General features: G+C 48.9%; 1 protein-coding gene across 1 annotated transcript in view; it reads left to right on the forward strand.

Moving 5' to 3' along the window:
* Positions 1 to 21,514, forward strand: part of Emp2 (epithelial membrane protein 2) — a 35,069-nt gene extending 13,555 nt beyond the window's left edge. Inside the window, exons 2-5 of the mRNA XM_005391190.2 lie at positions 14,882 to 15,013; positions 17,124 to 17,214; positions 17,542 to 17,688; positions 19,269 to 21,514. Coding sequence (XP_005391247.1) covers positions 14,936 to 15,013; positions 17,124 to 17,214; positions 17,542 to 17,688; positions 19,269 to 19,456 — 504 coding nt within the window. The 5' untranslated portion in view covers positions 14,882 to 14,935 and the 3' untranslated portion in view covers positions 19,457 to 21,514. The remainder of the gene's footprint in view (positions 1 to 14,881; positions 15,014 to 17,123; positions 17,215 to 17,541; positions 17,689 to 19,268) is intronic.
* The last annotated feature ends 1,776 nt before the right edge of the window (positions 21,515 to 23,290 follow it).

A 23,290-nucleotide genomic window follows, 5' to 3' on the forward strand; every position in this document is an offset into this window, starting at 1 on the left:
GGGAGAGGCTGTGTTGCTCAGGGTCCTGTCCCCTTGTCCAAGGAGGTGTGTTCTAAGACCACCTTTCAGCCAGTGACTGTCTGAAACCGTGGACAGTACCAAACCCTACATAGAAGTTCTGCAGCCCTGCCACGGGCCGTCTGATGACCAAGAGGGCTACTGAGTGACTAACGAGTGGGTAGCACATAAAGTGTGCATATGCTGGACCATGGGCATCCTGGGGCAGCTTGAGATTTCAGCACACTATTCAGAACAGAACACAACATGAAACTCATGAACTGTTTATGCTGGAATTTTCCAGTTAATACTTTCTGATTGTGGTTGACTGTGGGTAACTAAAATTGCTGAAGTAAAATCATCTGTGGAGAAGAGACTGTGGTGTCCAGGTGTGTGTGTGTGTGTGTGTGTGTGTGTAAAGAGAGAGAGAGAGAGAGAGATTTATTTTGAGGGATTGTTTTATGTGAGACTGGCTTGTGCAGAATCTGTAGAGTAGGCCAACAGGCTAGAGACTTAGGGAAGAGCCAGTGCTACAGTCCAAATCTGAAGGCCATTTTGCTGGCAGAATTTTCCTGTTGCCTGAAGGAGGTTAGCATTTTGTTCAGGTTGGGCCTTCAACTGACTGGACAAGGCCCACCACATTAGGCGGAGAGATCTGCTGGACTCAGAGTCTGTTGATTCAGATGTGCGTTTCACCCCCAAGCCCTCCCAGAAACACCACACCCTGGCCAGGTTGACACATAAACTCACAGATGCTTCAATGGGACCAGATCCTGGCATTAAGTAAAATAAAATCCCTTTAAATCACCCCCTTTTCAGTTCCCTTTCAACCCTTCAAAAAGGAGGCCTCAGATTTGTGTAAGAGCCTCTGAAATTCCCAAACACTTGTGACGTCCTGTTTTAGCAAAGAAGGATGGAAAGCTGGCCTTGGACCCAGAGCTCTCAGCAGCAAGCATTTCTAGCTGGAATTCAGTATCATTTTGTTTTCTATGTGTTTATTTTTCCCAGCACCCCCTCTTTAGGGAAGCAATGCTGACTTTCCATTTCAGTTGTGATCTAAGGCTTCCTTTTAGCAAAGTGTAAGTTTAAAAAGTGAGTGACTCATAATGCGGGAGATACGTGGATATATTTGAAGCTCTGGGGGTGGCACGGGGAGGGCAGATTTGGGGCAGCATCATGTAGGCAAAACTGAGGACAGTGCCTCAAATGTCCCCAAAGTGTCCTGACCCCCAGCCACCTGCTGCTTGCATTTCCCACTACCTCCACCAGGAGGCAGCCCAGGTGGTTTGTTTTCACTCTTGGTTCCTGTCTGGCAGCGGTGGCAGTGGACAGGAGAGAAGGACACTGGCTACATGAGGAGACAGGCTGGGTCTCGAAGGGTCACTTCCAAGGTCAGCTCCTTCACCACGATGCTGGTGATGATGTTTGTACCTCCAGAGCACCCACCATGTGCCAAGCAATGTTCTAAGCACTTTCTCCTATTTCTCTCCCATGACCCTAGGAGGTAGGTATACCTGGGTTGTGCCCAGTTTTCAGATAAGAAATTGAGGCACAGAGTGGGTAAGCTGCTGGATGCAGTTCAGTCTGTTGGGCTCCAGTCTGTGTTATTCTCTCATTTTGCTCAAATTGCTTCCAACTTCTAGCTGCCCTTTGTCTCCATCCTGTACTAACTTACAGGTTAACCAGGTAGACCCTTGGTTTCCTGGTCTGGAAGCTCCTTGGGCCTGGCTAAGTGGCCTGCAAAATCCATCTACAGAAATGACAACTTCTGTCACTTATGAAAGAGGAAATGGCTATTAAACTGAGTCTGCTGGGATTGCCTGAAAGTCACCAGTGCTAGGTCTTCCACAAAGCAAAGAACGTTCCTAACCTAATTCCTAACTTTAGTTTGATACCTGCCTTCCACCTAGCAGCCTATTCTAGATCAGCCTCACCCCTCATTGATATGCTGTGTGCCTCTGGGTGTACCACCAGCCCTCTCTGGGCCATGGAGTGGGTTTTCTGGGCAGCAGGATTTCAGGATGACAGGGCAGAGGGTAGTGAACTCTGTGATCAGCAGGATCAGCCAGAGTCTTTTGCAGAGCAGAAGCTATTAGCTGTTATGTAGAAGCTGCACAAACCAGCAAGCATTCAACAAGTATTTGCTGAGTAGCCTTGACACTGGAGAACATGTGCATGCCAGGGTTTCCGTGTCCGAGGAGCTCTGAATCTTAACTGAGCAGTGTTTCTCCCTGGCGTCAGTTAGCCCCTGCCGTGTGACAAGGCACCCCACAGTGTGCTGGCTTGAATAGAAACTGCGAGTTTAGTTCATGCGGCAGGTGGGCAGCTCAGCTGCGTTGGGTGGGTGGTGTATCGGTAGCCGGCTGGTGGGTCAGCTGGGGCTGGCTGGACTCACTGGAAAAGCATGTCTGTGTTCTGTGTGGTCTCCACTGTCTAGCAGGCCAGCTTGGCCTGATCACGTGGCCGGATAGTGAGGGAGTGGGAAGGGCAAGAGACCTCTTGCGGCCTTGAGTTAGAATTGGTGCAGAATTGGTATTTTCCTTCCTTTTACTGATAAAACAAGTCAGGGTTCAATGGGTGAAGAACTAGGTCCTCCCACTTGATGGGAGGTTTTTCTCTTTTAAATTTTTTTTTTTTTTTGCGGTACCAGGGATCGAACTCACAACCTTGCGTTTGCCAGGCAAGTGCTTATGCCACTGTGCTATATCCCCAGTCCCTACCTCCTCCTAATTTTTTTTTTTTTTAAGTTTTCATTTGTGTACATGAGGGATACTGGTTTCTGCTTTTCTTTTCTTTCTGTTTTGTTTGGGTTTGTGGTTTTTTGAGACAGGATCTCTGTGTAGTCCAGGGTGGACTCAATATGTAGCCCAGGCTGGTCTTGAACTCTGGATATTGCGTGCCAGGAGTCTCCTGAGTGCTGGGATTGCAGACGTGCACCGCCACACTTGGCTCTGTGTGTTTCCTTTCTTGTAGTGTTTTTGTCTGGTTTTGGGGAATGTCAGCCTCACAGAACGAGTTGGGGGGGGCCTTCTTTTCAGTTCCTGGACCAGTTTTGTTGGTGTTATTCTTCCTTAAATGTCTGGCAGAATTCACCAATAAAGCCGTGTGGACTGGAGTTTTCTCTATGGGAAGGAATTCCAGGCCCTAGATAAGTATTTCTTCCTCCCGCTGTTGCCAGACTTGAAAGAAAATCTAGTTCCACTTCTTTGCTTTTTATTAGCATCTTACAGAGCTCCTTGACCTCTGGCTCCTTCTCGCCTTCCTCCATCACACCTTCCTGAGCACCGTCTCCGAGCTTTGCACTGCAGGGGCTGGGAAGACCTACAAGGCCCGCTGCCATGATGGGGGCACATAATGCCCACCCGAACACCTGCAAAACAGCATCCCGCTGTGAGTAGCACTCGAGAGAAAATTCACGACAGGCTTCGCTTGCTTCCCTGAAGTTGTTGTGACTGCATCCGCCAGTGACCTCATGTCCCACCCAAACCTTTCATCTGGTCTTTTCTCTCCTGGCTCCTGGTTTTCTCCTCCTGGGGTGCCCAACTGTCTGTCTCCTTCAGTATTCTCCTCCCCTGCCACCCACACACCTGTGACACCAGGATTTCTGTTCTCACTCCTGTCTTCTCCTGTCCATACTTTCAGGTGCTGGACCTATTGCCACCACTGCCCACAAGACATTTCTCAGGCCAAATGAGCTGCTCTCCCACATCCCCGCCCTGCACTCCTCCTGGCCCAGCCAGTGCAGATCACGAGCCAGCTACCACGCCGGCACACACGGAGGACCCTTGCCCCGTCCTCCAGTCCCTTTTCATCCCCCGATGCTCTGTCTGGATGAGCTCAGGGCTCTCTCCCTCTCTCTTGCTTTCATCAAGACCCTCATCCGGTCTCCTGGGACTACGCTGTAGCTCCCCCAGCTTGCTCCCTCCTAGCTGCTGCATGATTTCTTTTATAAGCAGATATGCAGTGACCCTGCTCAGAGCCTTCTGCAGCCCACTGCCTCTGGGCTGGTATCCACCCTCCTCTGCATGGCTTTAGGGCCTGTTAGGCTTCCACCCAGTGGAAGGCTGTGGCTGGTCTGGTTCCAGTGGGGTCCGGCATATGCCTTCTGGGGTGTTCTGTAGCTGTCCCCTCCATTCTGCCCAACAGACAGCCCACTGTGGACTGTGGTCATCTGTTTGTCACCAGAGCCTGGTACTCAGAGGGTGCTCAGTAAATGTCTGTAATGTAAACAGTTGCTCCGTTGTAAAAGAATAAGCAGTAAGCTTGTGAGCTGACGCACACCTATAATTGCAGCACTTTGGGAGGCTAAGGCAGGAGGATCCTGGGCAATTTAGGGACCTAGTGAGAGCCAATCTCAAACTTAAAAAAACAAAAACAAAGGAACAAACAAAAAAAAAACAGAAAAGGGGCTGGAGATAGAGCTCACTGCAGAGGCCATGGGTTCAATCCCCAGTACTGGAAGGGGAGGGATGAACAATGTCCTAGTGACCAGAAGCTGGGGTCTGAGCCCTGCTTCTGCTCCCTGTGAACTAGATCACTTAAACAACTTCCTTACCTTTGATTTCTTGCCTACACAGTGAGCCATGGTCCTTGCGCATCCTTATGAGAGGGCTGTCCCCTTGTGACAGATGTCTACCCTGTGCACAGTGAGGGGAGACCCTTCAGCCTTGAGGACATGGACATGACTTTGTGGTCCCTGTAGTGCTTCACAAAGTGTGCCCCTGGAACGACATGAAACTGGGTCCAGCACCCAAAGGCACTTGTGGCCCTAGGACTTTGGATGACTCCCTGGTCAGGCCTTAGAGCATCAGGGGAAGGGAAGTCCAAGCTTGACCTTGGGCAGCACCATGATATCTGTGGTGCGGGCTGCCTGGGTTCAAGTCCTAGCTCCAGCCTTTATTAACCATGTGACTTTTGGGGGAAGTTGTCTAACTTCTCCGGGCCTTATTTTCTTTACCTGTAAAATGGGGCTAATTATAGTTCCTACGTCAGTGTTTTCATGAGTACCAAGTTAATGTGCGTAAAGAGCTTAGAATAGTGCCTGGCACATACTTGGCAGTAAACACTGGCTCGCTATTGTTGATGTCGCAGTTATTGTTATTCCAGGGGATTGGAAGACCCATGGCTGTGCAGACAGACTCATCCTCAGTGGTTTTTGCCTTGGAGCATGGTCAAATCCCAATAGGGGCTGCTTCCGAACACAGCCGAGCGTTGGCTTTGTGCCCAGAGCCCTGGCCACATTGAGCTCAAAGCTGATCCTCTCAGGATACATGGGCTTCAGCTGCCGGCTGGCTGGTGTCCAGACCCCAGGGCAGGAGGCTGAGCTGACCTCTGCCTTCCTGAAAACAGGCCAAAGCCACTGTCCCATTGGAGTGCAGGGGCCATGGGAGGGGCCTGGGTTCCAGCCAGCCCGGGACTGAGGTAGCAGCTTGCGTGGACCTCAGGTCTCTCTGGTTGTGCGGCTGGGCAGCTTCTCCTCAGCTGGGTTTCCCCTGTGTTCCACAGCTCAGGTCTGCCTTGGGAGGCTGTCCTGGTGCCTGCAATTCCAGGAAAAGACTGTAGCACAGGCTTTGACCTGAATTGTGGGAAGAACTCGCAAGGCGGGAACAGAGCTGGGTGGACCTCGTGGTCATCTTAAAAACATGTTCTCCCTGGCGGGAAGCTGGCTGGCCTCACTCTTGTTCCTGCACTTGTAATATGTGCGTGCCAAGGCCGCTTCCTGTGGGCACAGCAAAGGGGGCTGGGGCTGGGACTCCTGTGGTGCAGATTTGATGAAGAAGACAGGACAGGATTCCGGGCTGCTGGTGCGTGTGTCCCAGGCCTTCCTGTCATCCACAAGCCCCTGGCATTGATGTCCCACTGTGATGGCAAACTGAATGTTGCCTTTGGGGAAGGGAGGGCCAGTGAGTCACCAGCAGGACTTCTGTGAGCTTCCCACACCCGAGGCTGGATGTGCAGTGCGTGCACGCACACACGCGCGCACGCGCACACAAACACACACACACACACTCTTCAAGCTCGCAACAACAGAATGACAGCTCTACTTAGGGTGCAGTGAGGAGGTGTCAGATCCTGGGGCACCTGTTTGCCATCTGAAGTCTGGAGGGACATTTCTGGAGTGCCTCCTTCTGTGGGCTTTTAGAGCTTGAAAGTCCCTGAGCTCCAAATATTCCATTCTGTGTGCAGAATTTCCATGGCTCCACCCACACCCCAGGGCCTCCCTGCCTCCTCTTGCCTCTGGTGCCTCCTTCTCAGACCCACTCTGCCCAGCCCATACACCTGGAGGGTGCTCGGTGCTGCTTCTCCTAACAGGGGTACTGATCCTTTCCTTTAAACTTTTCAAAAAAATCTTCATATCAATATCTAGTGTTTTTTTTTCTTTTTTCAATATTGGGTGTTGAACCCTGGGGTGCTGTACCACTAAGCAACATCCCTAGCCTTTTTTATTTTTTATTTCAAGACAGGATCTTGCTAAGTTGTCAAGATTACCTCAAACTTTCACACCTCCTGCCTCAGCCCCCAAGTAGCCGAGTTTACAGTGGTGCGCCACTGTGCCCCAGCTATGTGATTATTTTTATGGGCATTTCATAGAATGGGGAGAACTTACATCTATAAACTGAAGCTAGCTTGCCATGGAGTCGACCCTGCACTCAAAGTTGGGACATCCAGGCAGTTTATTACACCCAGTGGGCACCATGGGAGTTTCTGCATGGTATGAGAGATGCATTTAGAAAACAGAATTGAGTCCATTCTACCACATCTGAATGACTCTTTTAATGATCAAGGAAATACCCTATTCATAATCCATGCTAATCTCAAAGTGGTTCAAAAAAGACAACACATATTTCGGCTTGGCCAGTGAGTTTGAGTTAAAAATGCAGAAGACTGTTGTTAGTGGAGGTGAAGACTAAAGTGTAGCTCTTAATCAGGCCCCTCTTAACTCTCCCAGGCACACCTGCACTCTAGCTACTGGGCCAGTGCAGGGAGATGTTGCCTTCAGAAATAACTCCTTCCTGGTCCAAAGCCCAAGGGAAATCCAGCCAGAAGTACGGGTAAGATGTGGATTGGGCACTGCTTGTGCCCTCCTGCCAGATTTTAATTAGGCTGCTGTGTGATTTTCATTAGGCCCTAGCATGTGAGTAGGAAGGGGGACAATGGAAAAATGTCCTGGATTTGGAGTCTGAAAACCGAGGGATTGAGGTCCAGTTCTGCAAACTTTGGCAAATCACCTGAAACTCCTGCGCATCTTCACCTCTCATTTGTAAAATGGGGATAACGATCCTTTGCTCCACCAGAGACGTGATTTCAAGGATTCATCAACTATGTCGTACATGACAGTTGGCTCAGTGCTGATACCCTTTGAAGACCAGCTGAAGATCAAGGCTGGTAGGTCACACTGTGTAAACTGCAGGTCTCAGTTGCATGTGCATTGATCCCTCTGGGCTCCCCTCCCCAGGGATTTGCTTTAACTCCTACATCTCTTGGAGTTATGCCAGCCTAGGGTCGAATTTGCTCGTCTCCTCTGCAGAAGGCCACGTGTGGACTGCTTGTCCTACTTGAGCTGTGACAGCAGCAGCTGCTGAGGCTGTGTGGCAGAGAGGCGGGACGGCAGAGTCTGGAGAGGACCTGGCTGCAGAATGTACACCCTGAAGAATGCACTGAATCAAAGCTTGGAGCTGATTCAAGCCAAACGTTTGCTATGTGTCTGGGCTTCTCCAGTGAAGGACCTGCAATGTTTTTTAAAAATTGGGGCCAGGAGTGACAGTGAGTGCCTTTCATCCCAGCTGCTCTGGAGGCTGAGGCAGGAGGATTGCAAGCTCAAGGCCAGCCTGGCTGACGTGTCTGGAATCCTGTTTCAAAATAAAAGGACGGAGGATGTAGCTGAGTGATCAAGCACTTGGCTAGCATGTGTTCCATCCCCACTGGGTTCCATCCCTACTACAGGAAAAAAATATTTTGGAAGAGCTTATTAAGAAATGTGGAAAATAGATGAAGCCAAAGAGAGAGAGAGAAAGGAAAGAAAGCAAAGAAAGGAAGGTAAAGTAATACGAGAAATACTACAGGGAAAGAAGAGTTTCTCAAGAAAAAGCAGTCACGGTGCGCCATTTGGCTCTGCAGGGTAGGGTATTCACATGGTGACAGTGTAAGTGATGCTTGTTGGTCTAAGTGGAGGCTGAATTGGGAGGATGGGAGGCTGAAGATGGGGGCACATGTCAGCGCAAGGGGAAAACTTCTGTCAGCAGGAAGTTGATAGCAGTAAGCTCGTGGGAGCTAGAAGTGCTTGAACATTGGAAGTATAGAGAGGTGAGGGGAGCTGGAAGGCTTGGAAGTCAGTTTCTGAGGAGCAGGACTGAGGGAGGCAGAAGGCTGTGGTTTCTCACCAGATGCCTTGTAGTTCTATTATCCGAATCATCACACATGTTACATAGAAGAATGCATATTTTTAAGAGAGAAGTTCTGTGATCACAGGACTTTGACTACTTCACAGGAACTGGAAAAGCCCATCCAGTGCAATCCCCCAGCTTCAAGTAGGTCACTGCCCAAACCCAGGGCACTTTCTTAAGTGTTCTGCTCAGCCCTTGAAGAAACTGCAAGAGGGGGGCTGGGGATTTAGCTCAGTGGCACAGCGCCTGCCTGACAAGCGCAAGGTTGTGAGTTTGATTCCTGGTACCAGAAAAAAAACAAAAACAAAAAAAACAAAAAAAACAAAAAAAAAGAAACTGCAAGAGGAAGAGCGTCATGGTTTTACTGCTCAGTGAAGGTTGTGCCTACAAACTGAACAGAGGCTTTGGGAGATGGCCACAAACCATTAAAAGGTTGTCGTGGACCTTTGGGAGGCGGAGGGAGTGTCCCATCAGAGTCAGAAGAGTGACTGGAGTGTGCGCCATGAGACGGCATTCTGAAGCCTTGTTCCTGCTTTGCTCTGAGGCTGGAGCAAGCCTTGGCCCTCCCTGGCTTCCATTCCCACCACTGGACAACCAGGCTTTGAGTTTTCTGCAGACCTTTCAGTTGTACATTTCTAGAACTTGTAAACGGCAGCTTTCTGTGCAGGGGGCAGATGGACAGTGAACAAGTGAGCAGACACAATGCCTGTAGACAGGGCTGGTTCTCCAAAGACAAGAGCCAGGGCATAGATAATCCTGGAGCGGGTGTGGTGACATCTCCTGGTGGCCAGGGACTCTTCTCTTGGGAGAGGATATTGGAAATGAGACTTAGGCAGTGGCGTGAGAGAGGGAGCTGAGGGCAGAAGGGAGAAACTGCTCCAGGGACCGTATTAAGGTGACACGGCCAGTCTGAGTGAAGAGGCAGAGCCCTGAAGTCCAAAGGAACCAAGGCAGGGCTGGGGGTGGGGATCATTCAGCATTACATTTTTTTCTTTTTTCTTTGGTACCGGGAATGAAGGACCTTGTGCTTGCCAAGCAGGCACTGTGCCACTGAGCTATCTCCCCAAGCATTACATTATTTAAAAGAAAAAAAAAGTTTCTATGAATGGCAAGGATGAGTTCTGATGCCATACTGGGTTTGCTGGGCCTGTCTTGATCCAGTGTGAAACCAGAGAGTTGCTGGATCCTCGATGTCTCCAGGAGGAAAGGGTGCAGCGTGGGTGTGTTATGCAAGAGACACACGTGTGCCCAGTAGGCAAGCTCTGGGGCCGGCAGGGGCTGCTGTGCATAATAAGGCCAGAGTCAGTGCTTCCAGAAATCAGGGATGTCAGGAAGTCGGAGACAAGATGCCAAGGACTCTCCACCCACGTCATGCATGGCAGTTGGCTCAGTACGTGATACCCTTTGAAGACCAGCTGAAGGTCAAGGCTGACAGAGCATTGATGTTGCCCAGTATGCTTTGTACTAAATTAAGTTTTTAAATTACTTAGTCATTTAAGGAAAATTACTTAAATACACGTACTCTGTGACCCAGCATCCTCTCGTCCAGAGGACTTCACGTGTACAAACACAGAAGTCCTTCACGTGTGCAAAGAAGTAAGTTCAAGGATGTTCACTGAGAGTGTAATATGGGGTAGCAAAAAGTCCTGAAGCGATATTAATGGCAGCCATGCACTGGCTGCCAGTGGGTGTATACATGTGGCGTAGTGGCTAAGTAAGGTGCTAGATAAGTGTGGCCAACAGAACACTTATCATTCAGAGAGTGACGTGGATTCAGATGCATTATTATTGGTGAGAAAAGCCAGGTTGGAGCATGGGGCTTAGATCCCAAACCCCACTAAGGGAAGAGCACAGTGCTACACAGCTCCACAACCCAGAAAGATGCCAATGGCTGAATGTGTTACTGTGGTGTAGTCCCCCACCCCAAGAAACAAGATGAGTGGAAAATAAATGTTCCCCCTAACAAATATACAGGACGTACAGGAAACTGAGGAGAATGGCTGGCTGTAGGAAGGGGACTGGGAGACGTGTGTTCCCATTGGTAGCTCTGGGAGGCTGGTGTCGGGTGTGGTGGCAGAGAAGGGAGACTTATTTTGTATAGAGATTAGAGTCATGTTTATTCCCTTTTAAAGATTAATGGGGCTCCCTGTCCCTATACATAATTTCCTCCAAGGCCTCTGATAAGGGGTCACAAGTTCTATCACTGTTTTACCCCATTTTGCTTTTTACTGAAGAGCTGAATGCCCTATGTCACCGTGAGAGAGTACTAAGTAAGTGACGTCTACTTCCACATTTCCTAATTTTCATGGGTGGCCAGTGGTTTGAAACAGTCTCCAGCCACCCTTGTAGCTCCCATAGGTTCCTCTTATGCTGGGCTCAAAAACATAGCCGCTTCTCTGTAGGAGCCAATTCCTGATGTCTGAAATTTCCAAGAGAAATCACTTACTCCCAAATCAGTGCTTTCCAGATGTCTAACAGGCATTTGAGAACCACTATCAGGATTTTCCCTAGCTCTGAGGTCCACATTTGTATTTACATAGTATTTTTCTTAAATGACCCAGTTCAGAAGTTTAATAAAATTTTTTTTCTGTCTTTTTGAGACAGGGTCTCACTATGCAGTTTAGACTGGCCTTGAACTCACTCTGTTGCCCAGGCCAGCCTCAAACTCACAGTGATCCTCCTGCCTCAGCCTCCCAAGTGCTGAGATTACAAATATATGCCAACACACCCAGCCAGTAAATTTGTTTTAAAAGGATACTTTATATCAGTACTGTAAGTGTTATTACTATAAAAAAGAAAGAACCTTAAGTAAAGTCAAAACAATGCTATTAAATTCTAGGTACGAGCTGTGGCCTGGCCAGAGCTTAACTTTTTCTTTTTTGTGAAACAAGCAAACAAACAAACAACAAGAAAAACCTGGCCAGTGTTAGAGATAGATGAGCACTGGGTGTCTTTTCTAGGTGTACTTAGAATAAGGACTGCGCGGAAGCTTTTTCTCACTGTGTGGTTCAGGGTTGTTTAAGGCCGTATCAGTGCACCATTCTGTAACATTTGAATTCCACACTGTGGAATTCATGCTCTGCGGGGAAATTGGGTTAAAGCCTCTTTTTCTTCTCTACAAAGTTTCAGTTTTGTGTCCATACGCATTTGTGTCGTCTGGGCTGGACAATATATGCAGCCATTCTCATTTTGGAGCCTCTGGCCCTCGTGAACTTGGCCCTTGGCATTCTGGCCAATATTAAAGTAGCATGGCATTCAGCATGGTTTGTGAGCCTGTTTCCAAGCTCAGAAGTGCAACTATTTTGAGGCAGCATATGAGGGCAGTTGAGAATGACGCAGGCGTAAATAAAGGGGAATTTGTCTGTGTGAAAAGAATTGGAAGAATCTCTGAGCTGCTTCATTGGGTTTTCCCAAGTGGTGATGCACAGAATTGCTGCTGGGACCTCCCAGGCCGAGTGCTACAGCCACACAACTGCTGGCTCCCTGGGATAAGTCCTGAGTCTCAAGGAGCAGCCCCAGTGTGAGGTCAGTCCCACGAGGAAGTAACAGGAGGAAAGCTGGTGGTGGAGGGGTGGAGGGTTTGTGTGGTGTGCGTCCATGAAAGGAGGAGGGAGAGAGTTGATAGCAGAAAAAGACAACCTTTGTTGATGCTTTTTCAGAAATTCAAGCTGGGCATGGTGACACACACTGGTAATTCCAGCACTCTGAGGCTGAGGCAGGAGGATTCCAAGTCCTATCTGGGCAACTTAGCAAGACCTGTCAGAGACAGAGAGAGGGAAAAGAAAAGGAAGGGGGAAGAGGGAAGGCAAGGAAGGAGAAAGGGATGGAAAGAAAGAGAGAAATGGGGGAGGGGAAGGGAGGAGAAAAGATAGCGGTGTAGTTCAGTACCAAGGTGTTAGTCCAGTATCATCTAAAAAAGAAAAAAAAAAATCAGCAGATACTCAGATGATTGGGGTTAAAGTTCCCTGAGCAGTGGGCCACTTACATTATCTCCCCTTAGCTCCTCAGCCATGTGACAGCACCGTGAAAACAGTCACAAAAGGGCATATACGTGTGATCCCATATACGTGACGTGTCCAGCGTGGGCAAACCCATAGCTACAGAGAGCAGTTGGTGGCCGCCAGGGGTCGGAAGAGGGAAAATGGGCAGGGACTCCTTAATGCATACAGAAATGTTCTAGATGGTGTTGATGGATGAACAGTATTTTGAATATACTCTCATGGATGGCAAATTCAATATTGTGTGTATTTTACTACAATAAAAATATATCCCCCTCCATTACTTTTGGAGTTGCACAGGAAAAATGTTCAGTGTGTGAAGCTGGCAGACCGTAACCAGCTAATCAGAGCTGATGTCCGCGGTAATAGGAGAGTGTGACTGAATGCACCTCCTGGTGGGTATTCTGAGCACACATTACTTAGGTAACTTCCCTGCCAAGGAAACATTACCTGAATTGGATCATGAGAAAATGTGAAACACAGATTTGCTGGAAATTTCTCCAATAAATGATCAATACTCTTAAGTAGTATCAATGTCATGAAAAATAAAGAAAGAATGAGGCACCATTCTAGCCTGGAGACTAAAGAGACTTAACAACAGAATGTAGTTCCTCATCTTGGATTGGATCCTGCACAAGGAAAAAGGAGTGTTACATGGAAGGTTACTGGGGAGATTTAAATGAGATACAGATGAGATAATAGGATTCTATTATATTTCTTAATTGTGATATTATACCGTGGGTATATAAGAAAATGCTCTTATTTTTCAGAGTCATCTGTTAATGCACTTAGACAGAAAGAAGTTTGGGTTTAAGCAGCTTACTCTTAAGTGTCCAAAAAAATAGGTTGTGTGCGTATTATTCCATTGAAAATGGGGCCTAAATTTTATCATGATGAAAACATGGTCTGATTTGGAATGTATTTTTAAAAATTAATTCTGTTATCTATAAGATATTTGTATTAGACTCGATTGCAAATTATTGGAATGGAAGAAGAGTGAACCAAGTGTTGATATTAGGGGCAGAGGAGTGTATTTTCAGTCACATTACCAATGGGACATCTTTACTGGACATTTGAGTTTTGTTAACCAAAATGATGATCATGTTTATAAAAATGTTCAGAGATTTCACCAACTTTCTCAAGTGTGATTTTCAGTCTTTTGGTATTCAAAGCATTGTTTTGAATGCTTTAGTCCATCCATATCATTTCTGTTTAATTTTTTCTTGTCTTATTGCAAACTAGCCCATCTTGGACAAGTTCTCACACTTGAATGCCCTTGGGTTCCCTTCGAGCAATCATCCAGTGTCACTTTCATCAGATTAGTATAATTAGTTCTTTTGCAAGATCTCTAATTTTACTTTGCAGTCACTCCTCCTCACAGTGATCCACCTGCCTCAGCCTCCCAAGTGCTGAGATTACAGGTGCACCACCACTCCTGGCCAATAAATTTGTACGTGATTCAGACTGTACATGATTCAGATTATTTTATCAGAGCAAAAAATGACCCTGCACTCTCAGCGACTTAACATCCAGAGGCCTATTTCTCAATTGTGTCTCTGTCCAATGTATGAAATTTCAGTGTAGTATGGCTGTGCCATCTTAACTTCTTCATGGGGGCATGTGGAAGACTCACAACTGGTCTTTTATGTTCACCCTAGAAATGACACTTTGCCCCAACCTGTCCATGAGGGAGTCTGGGAAATGTAGTCGTCCTGTGAGATCAGAGTGAGGGAAGAGAAATGATGGCTGTCTAGTACCCACTGTATTTTTATTTTAGGAGCCAGTGTTGTTCAAATGGGGATACGTATTAAGAGGAGCAGTGTTGGAGTAGGGACTGATTTTTTAAGTGGTCACATCATTCGTAAATACCTTTGTATTGTGATCATTTTTGTATTGTTAGAAAGCAGGGCCTCTGATAATGAAAACTCATATCATGAGTTCCTGGGATAGAGGAGATCAGGACTAGCATATTTTTGTTTATTTGCTGGGGAATTGAACCTTGGGCCTTGAGCACGCTAAGCAAATGCTGTACCACTGAGCTACACCCCCAGCCCGGGAACAGCATGTTTGCACGCTGAGCTGCTCCTTTTTGACCCTGTGCCTGCAGCTTGCTGGGAAGGTGCAGGGTTTTTCTGAGTTAGGAATTTTAATGGGTCCTTACCCCTCTGTCCCACGAGAAATTCTTGGTACCCAGACTCTGCAGCACCTCTGGCCAGATGCTGGTCCCCTAAGTCTCCAGGGGAGGGAAGATGAGAAGAGCTATTTTTTTTTTGTTTTTCTAAGGGCCCGTTAATAGTTGTTCCTTTATTGCCAGGTGTTGTGACACATGCTTGAAATCCTGGCATTCAGCCAGCAGAGGCAGGATTGCAAGTTTGAGGTCAGCCTGAGTAATTTAGCAAGACCTTTGTTTTTTTGTCAAAAAACAAAATAAAACAAAACAAAATTTGCTCGTTTGTCTTTTGAATTTTGTTCTACCACTGAACTTGTCCTTCCTCCTTTTAGCACATCCTTCTCTGGGCTTCAGCGTGACCCCTCGGCCCGCCCTGCTCTGTGAACATGTTGGTGCTTCTTTTCTTCATCATTGCCTTCCACATCACCTCTGCAGCACTGTTATTCATTGCTACCATCGACAATGTGAGTTCCTGTTCCCACTGACCATCTTGGGGCCCTTGGATGGTAGAGCCAATAGAAGCAGAATAGAGAACATGGTTGACTTGATTGTGATTTGAGAATGTCCTCTCCTTGGCCTCTTTATTAGCTTTCCCATCACTGAGGTACAATTTCCAACACCCACAATTTAAAGGAGGAGAGGTTTAATTTGACTCATGGTTTTGGGGGATTCAGCCCATGGTCATCTGGCTCCAAATAGGAACATCATGGTGGAATGGCATGGCAGAACAGAGCTGCTTCGTTCACGGCAGCTGGTAAGCAGAGCAGGGGAACAGTGCCAGAAGGAAGGGACCAGGGACCAGATATAGCCCCAAGATCACACCTCCAGTGCGTACACTGACACACCCAGAAGTGTGCTCCCCCAGTCCCCAGGGTGGCTCCCGTGCCAGTCAGGATGACGGAATCAAGCTTACCACGACAGCCTGTGTGTAGGGTTTCTAGAGCATCACCTGTTTGGGTTTGGACTGCAGGATCTGGAAGATAGTGTCCTCTCCCCGCTGGTTCCCCGTACTGAGCCTACTGTGGTGCCTGACTCTGGGAAGCCCTTTGAGGATTGTGTGTAAATTCAGCTCTCTTGCAGATATTGGCTCTTAACCTCAAGACTGTCATCATCTGGGCTGGATAATGCTTGGTTGTAGGGGCTGCCCCGACCATTGAAGGGGCTTAGCAGCATGTCACTTGATGCTACTAAGACCTCCCCTTATTTATAAAAATCAAAGCTCTCTTCAGACATTGCCTGCTGTTCTATAGAGCAAAATCAGAGGGCCACGGTCCTAGATCCCCAGGTGACCCATCTCAGGCCACCTGTGTTCTCTGCTCCCAACATCTCCTTACCAGCCGGGAGGCCTAGCTCACCTGGCCATGCTCTCCTTGCAGAACTCATGTGTGGAACTTTCCAGACTCTCCACGTTCCCCATGAAAACTGAACTCTTCCCTTTAGTATCCAGCTGGCAGCCATATGGCAAGAGCATATTTGGTAATCTCTTGGTTACATTAAGATCCTTCCAGGCAGGAAGTGAAGCTTTTAACAGAGATCCTCTTGGGCCCATGCCCTGATCATTTCAGACTACAGAGATATTTAAGGGGCTGAAACACTACTCAGAAGGCCCCAAAGGGGTCACCAACTCTGCGTACAAGGAGGTCCCCTATAATTAATCATCTCCACAGTAACACCTGCCACTTGGTAACACCTGATCACTGTGGCCTGTGTCAGTCCTTTAGTGGCAGTTATTTCCTGATGAGAGAGCTGAGCCCTTGCAGGTCCTAGATTCTGTCAGGGAGGTGGCCCCAACTTCGGCCCCAGAGGCTCTTGCTGAGCTGCCATGAGTGGCCTGAGCAGGGACTGTACGGATGCTATGCCCCTTTGGAAGGGTCCACTGTCTGTGAAATAAAAGGTATTGGATATTCTCTTAGAATCCCCTTTTTCTAGTCCTTGCATTGTGTCCTTTGGGATCCTGAAAAGGTTCCAGACTTAGTGAAAAGGACAGGTGGGCTTTAGGAGCAGGAATTCTGCCATATACGCTCTTACTGAGGAGATGATGGGAGAGATGGTGCCCATCGTGCTATGGGAACTGTGCTCAGCTTCATAGCTGGTTCCCTAGGGATTGTTTGCAGACCAGCTGACTGAGGGGGAGGCGCCCAGTCTTTGGGGCTGGGCATCAAGAAGAAGGCCATCCTGGGCAAGCAGGGCCACAGAAAGCTCAGAGAGAAATGGAAGCACTGGGCCGAGGCAGGAGAGTTTAGTGTCCGCTCTGCTGCTCACAGGCAGCTCCCTGCATGTCATCCTTTCTGGTGGGATCGTCTCTTAGTGTCATCGGCTCAGCCACATCCCCCGCATGGGCCCGGAGGACGTGAGCCCCACTGTTCCCTCCACAGACCTGCAGTCTGGGCAGTGTGGGGCCTTGTTCCGTTGGACCTCCAGTCCCACCCCAGGCTTCCTGCCTAGAGCCTGCATGGAACAAGACCTGGCTGGACCCTGCAGTTAGTGTTTACTCTAAGTCTCACATGCCGTTAGGAGCCCGTGTCTGCCTCAGTGATCAGCGTTCCTTCTCTCTGTTGCTGTTTCTGCTTGCAGGCATGGTGGGTAGGAGAAGACTTTTTTGCAGATGTCTGGAGGGTATGCGTCAACACCACGAACTGCACAGAAATCGGTGAACACTTTGCAGGTGAGTGTGGCCGAGTGGAGCCATGGAGGAGCCCCTTGGGCAAAGGAGCCTCCTTTAGCAAGGTGGGGTGTGTTCTGACCCCACCCGCCTCCCGCTCCCCGTCTGCTGAGGCTTTGCTCGGTGCCTCATGGAAGAGGGGGCAGAACAAGCTAGAGTCACAACTCAACACCCAAGCTAGAGGCGGGTGGGGAAGCTCAGCTTGCTGAGGACGTTGAGACGTCTCCCTCCAGTGGAGCGCACGGGTAACACTGGAAGGCTCCTTGGCTGTCTTTGTGCTCAGACCACATAGAGGGGTCCTCAGCGTGCGCCCTCACCCTCTGTCCGCAGATTACTCCACGCTGCAGGCAGTGCAGGCCTCCATGATCCTCTCCACCATCCTCTGCTGCATCGCCTTCTTCATCTTCCTTCTGCAGCTCTTCCGCCTCAAGCAGGGCGAGAGGTTCGTCCTGACCGCCATCATCCAGCTCATGGCATGTGAGTCAAGCCCTGCGGAGGGGCGGGCAAACCCTCAGGAAGGAGGAGTGGGCGAATGTGCAGTGCCAGAGCTGCGCACTTTGTATTCGGGCGTTTGGATTTAGTTAGGGGTGGGGGAAGGTGGGTGAGCTGACAGTGTACAGGCTGAGCAGGGATCAGAAAGGGAGGAGGAGCTGCTGTGTACACTGCGCCCTCGTGGTGCAGACGGAAGAGTGAGCTGGTTGAGGGGAACGGCGTGGCCGGAGCCTGTGCTGGGCCGCCTGAGAGCTGGCCAGTGCATTGGAGTATGAAATTTGGGCTCTGGCGGGACGTGGGCCAGACGGGCAGACGGGACCCACATGCGTCTTGCACACACAGAAAGGCCCGGGGGTCTTTATCCTAAGCCAGTGAGAAGCCACCAAAAGGTTTAAGGCTGCTTGGCGATGGAACTGCGCACTTTGGCCAGGCCTGTGCAGGCTCTTGGAGGTAAAGAGACGAGCAGCTCACAGCCTCAGTTCTGGGGGGATTTAGAGCAAGCAGATGTCGCAGAACACGGTTTTCTACCTGTGAAGTTTAGCAGGACTGAAATCAGATGAAGTCTCTGCCATGACAGGATCATCTGTGGTTGTTTTAATTAAGCTGGCCAGGAAAGGCCTGGGCCCCCTGATGGACCAACCTGTAAGAACTGCCTGTCCAGGGGAGAAATAGGCCCCCCAAAGGCAAACAGCGCTGTCAGTCTCCTATCGGTGAATATTGGCACTGCAGGTGTTTCGGTTAGGATCCTGCTTTGGCTGCATGAAAGAGAAAACCCAGTGAACGAGGATTTCAGCCATAAGAGTACTTACTGTTTTTACATAAGTAGCCTGGAGGTGGAAGGTGCCACAGTTCCTTGGAAGATCCTCAGCATCAAACACCCCAACTCTTTCCATCCTTCTCTTCTGTCATTTTAAGAGTAGTGATGATGACCCCTGCAAGGTCCTAAAAGGGCTGCTGCAGCACCAGACATTCCATCCTGACCTGACTGTATTTAAAGAAGCAAGCAATTAAAAATGCTTCCTTTCCCTCATCTCTTTCCAAGGAATATTTTTCACTAAAGCATTATCTGTGGCCAGAACATACAAATTCAGAAATCATAACAAGTAAACAGGGTTGGCAAACTATGGGCCATGCTTCTATAAATAAAATTGTGTTGGAACACAGACACTCCCATTTGTTTGTGTGTTGCCGACGTTGCCATTATGGTCCAGTTGGAGAGGTGAGTATTTGTAACTGTGCCCTCCGCAAAAGCCTGGGCTGTTTACATAAGAGCCCTTCGTAGGACAAGTTTGCTGACCTTTCCCTGAAATCAGGTTGGACCTATCTTCTGGGCTGGTTCTTGGTGCCCCAACAAAACTGAGTTTAGCCAGCAGTAATAAGGAAGAGGGTAGCTACAAGGCAGGTGGCAGTGTTCTGATACCAGGTACTAGTGTAATGTTCCCAATCGCCTGAAATAAATACCCACCAATGCTAATTGCAGACATCTGTGTTCAGCTCTGGCAAGATGCTCCTGACTCAGTGGAGTGCATGGTGGCTTTATTGGAATCCTGCTCTGTTCCTGACAGGTCTGTGTGTCATGATCGGTGCCTCCATTTATACCGACCGCCGCCAAGACGTTCACAGCAATAACTACCACTTCTACCACCTGACCTCAGAAGGCAGATACGGCTACTCGTTCATCCTGGCCTGGGTGTCCTTCGCCTTCACCCTGGTCAGCAGCCTCATGTACACGATCCTGCGGAAGCGCAAATAGAGCTGGGGCGCCGGGGCCTGCAACACAGAATCCGCACCAGATAACCATTTTGTATATAATCATTTTTTGTGGTTTTCCTAGCAAACGTATTGTTTCCTTTAGAATCCAAAAGGAAAAAAAAAGTGGAGAGAGAAAGAGGAGTTTTTGCATTTTTGAGATCAGAGAATAGGCTGGTATTCAGAACTCCTGCCCACCCGAAAGTCTCAGCAAGACAAAGGCACAATCCAGAGAGCGCTGGGCAGGACATTTCTTAACCTTGGGGCTGGGGAGAGGGTGACGGGAGAAGGCGAGTTCTCTGGGAGGTGTTTCCTGTAGAGTGTGGCCTCACCTCTCCATTCCCCTCCTCAGCTTCCCTTCCTGAAGCTCTGTCCAAGGCGGAAGGTGTGGTGAGAAGGGACCCGGGTGAGGTACCGCAGTGTCCTCAGATGCTGAGCCCAAGTTCATTGAGAACCAGGGGAGGGCAGTCCCTGATGTCTTGTCTGCAAGGGAGCCAGAGCCTGCGCCCTCCTGCGGTGGGGTAGGGCGGCCACCCGGATTTGCTGTCCACGTCTCTTGCTTGCCTTGGGGACAGTGATCCTCCACATGGCTGTCAGACTGAGGCAAAGAATCTCCACAACTGATTCCTTAGAGCATCTTTTAAAATGCAGACTCTAGGTCCACTCCCCAGACCCTCAGCATAGGTCTTCAAGGGATGGTCCTGGGAATCTGCATTCCTAACAAGCTCCTTGGAAGATGCTGGGATGCACTAGAATTGGGCACCACAAGCCCCAAGCCAGGTGAGCAGGCTACTAGCAGACTTGTGTTGAGAAGGCCCCACTCCCAGCCATACTTTGGCCTCCATCGACTCCCGGTTCTCGCTGCCTCTTCCACAGCTGTTTACATCTGGGCCACCCATGCTGCACACCCAGGCATGTGTCCCAGTGGCCCCACACCTCTCCCAGGCCTCTTCCTTCTCTTCCTGCCCGCACCCTATGCCTGGCTGCCTCTGCTAACCCCTATTTCTGCAGCCCCAGACGACCATGCAGCATTCATTCATTCATTCATTCACTCATTCGTTCATTCATCAACATAGATCCCAGCAGACTTGTCCGCGATGCCCTCCCAAGACAATCTCTGTCCTCATGAGGCTCGGTCTAGTAGAGGAGACAGACCAGTTAGGTAACTGATTACAAACTCAGGTGGAGCTACAGAGGGCACAACTGAGGATTCAAAACAGGCCCTGAGGATGGAAGGAGCTGCTTTATGCGCAGCTGTTTTTAAATGCTCCAAGGCATTAGACCCACCTAAATATAGCTCCAGTCCATTCAGACAGGTGGCATTTGTTGGGCAGCGCCTGCATGTATTGTACCCAGAGAACATTCTGTGGAAGACCCCCTGGACCCCACAGCAAATGAGGCAAAAGAGGATCCCCAGAGGCAGGGTTCTGGGCACCAGAACCACGCAGGAGAGTATCTGGTGTGGCAGGACCTGCGCCCAAAGTACCCTCCACACTGTCTCCCCAGGTGGGCGCTCTGTGATGCCCTCACACCACAGTGGAAACAAGCTAAACGTCTTGGAACCTAACTCCCAAACAGTGTGTGGATTCCCTTCACAAAAAACCCTCAGGGCTGCAAGCTGTCTGCGTCCCTACAATCCAGAATGACCTCAGGGGTTTTCCCAGCTGGCTGCCCCTGGGTCTGACATTCAGGGCCCACATCCATCTGTGACGCGCAGTTTGGGGAACGCAAGAGATGCCTCTTCCCTGCTGTGTGTCGTGCATTTGGGAAGGTGGAGAGTTGATGATGTCGGGGAGAAAATACCCATCCATCCTCCCTGTAGGTAGGATCAGCCCTCGTTTGGTGCTTATCATCAGCTATTCGAGAACAACTACCAAACTAGCTAAGACATCCAAGAAGCAAATATTTGGACCAAATTTATAACTGTGTTGAAGGAACTGTAGTTTGCGCATCTTACGACATTTTTATAAAGTACTGTAATTCTTTCATGGGGGGGCCATGTGATGGAGGCAGACTAACTTGTTTTGTTATTTGCATTAAAATTATTTTGGGTCTCTGTTCAGAAGAGTCTGGGTCAGAATGCTTGGCGCGTTGCTGCGTGGGAATGTGTGTGCACACACGTGAGCACAGGCGGGTCGGAGGCTGCCTGGCTCCCGCCCTCCGCTGCAGGTTGCCAGCCTGATGACGGAAGAACCTGTAACCCCCAGCCCTCACCTAAACACCAAACACAGCGGCCTCCTGGGGAGCCGCTTCATAGCAAAATTCGCCTGGGTTGAGAATTACTAGACCCACAGGTCCTTTACAGGTTACTTATGGAGGAGCAAGTTGGACAGTTCTGTGTACTGAAAGGCATTGGTGATGGTGCTAGGGAAAGGTGGTGAGGTTAACGGTAAATTTCGATTTGGGGACAAATGTGATTGTAGGGTGGTTAGATGCTTTCTACTTAATGTACCTTTAAAATAATCCATTTTCTATGTTTTGTATAGTAAAGTGTGCCTGAAAAATAAATTTTAAAATCTAATTTCCCAGAGCAACAGACTCTAAAGTTGCCTAGTGTGATAACATCTAGGGTCAAATGCTACTGCTGGGAGTGGCCGGGGTAACAGGGCATCTCAGTTAGATGATAATGCACAGCTGTTAGGGCAGGCTGCCAGTGAGTGGCTGTTAGCCGTGGGGTAATCACCCTTGCCCTCTGTTTTCTGACATGGTAGCTTCATAAGCTCTACAGTCCCACATGTTGAAGGATCCAGTGCTTGGTGAATGATCTCCTAGTGCCATCTTAAGATCCATAGTGATCTTTGAGCAAGCTACTTCATGTTTCCATTTTGCAGAGGTTCCTGAAAAGTAATTGTCTTAGTCACTTTCCCGTGGCTGTGACAAAACACCCAATGCCTACCACTTAAAGGAAGAGAGGTTTATTTGGCTCAGTTTCCAGTGGGTTCAGTCCCTGGTTGGCTGACTCCCAAGATAGAAGCAGCATAGATGGGCCTGGAGGAAGCCAACAGTTCACCTCATGGAATCCAGGGAGCAGTGTGCAGAGGGAGGAGCCAGCGGCAAGAATACACCTTTCCAGGTCATGCTCCCATTGGCTGGCCTCCAACCTGGCCCAACCTTTGACCAGCACATTCACTTCTAAACTCATCAGTGGATGAATCCACTGGTGAGTATAGGGCTCCCGTGAGCCAGTCACCTTCCAAACATATGAGACTTTGGGGAGTACGTTTTAGATCTAAACTATAGCAGTAATTGATCCTATTCTTTGCTATATTGCCTCGGCTGGCCTCAAACTCCTGGACTTATCAGTCCTCCTGCCTCAGCTTCAGTGGCTGGACTGCAGGTGTGTACCACCATGCCCAGCTCCTGGTCCTATTCTTTAGTTTGTATTTTAATAAAGACCTCTGCTCTAAAGGGGAAGGGTCATAATGAACATTGAACTATCTGTCCAGCATACTCTGCTGAAAACCAAAGAATTCAGCCAGAGATAGACAGATCTTTAATTTTTATCTAACAAGTGTCAAAGGTAGCCAAAGTGCTTTATTTCTTTGCTTCTGTGCAGCGATTATAATCTCTGTAGACTACTGTCTGTAGCCTGTGTTGCAGGGTATTTTTTTTGTCTGTATGGCGGATGGATGGTAGTCACCCCAAGAGCATTCTGTTTTATATCTCTTCCACTCAGGAAATCAGCCTATTGTTCATTAATTCAGTCAGTCATTTGCCAAATATTTGTGTACCTCCTGTGGCCCAGGCACTGTGCTACTCTAAGCCTGTGGGGAGTTCCTAGCAAAGAGCCTGGGAAGACAGTTCAAACAGGGAGTCTTGGCTTGGTCTTATCCAGAGC

This window comes from Chinchilla lanigera, unplaced genomic scaffold (assembly GCF_000276665.1).
Source record: "Chinchilla lanigera isolate Chin_1 unplaced genomic scaffold, ChiLan1.0 scaffold00041, whole genome shotgun sequence".
Lineage (NCBI taxonomy): Eukaryota > Metazoa > Chordata > Mammalia > Rodentia > Chinchillidae > Chinchilla > Chinchilla lanigera.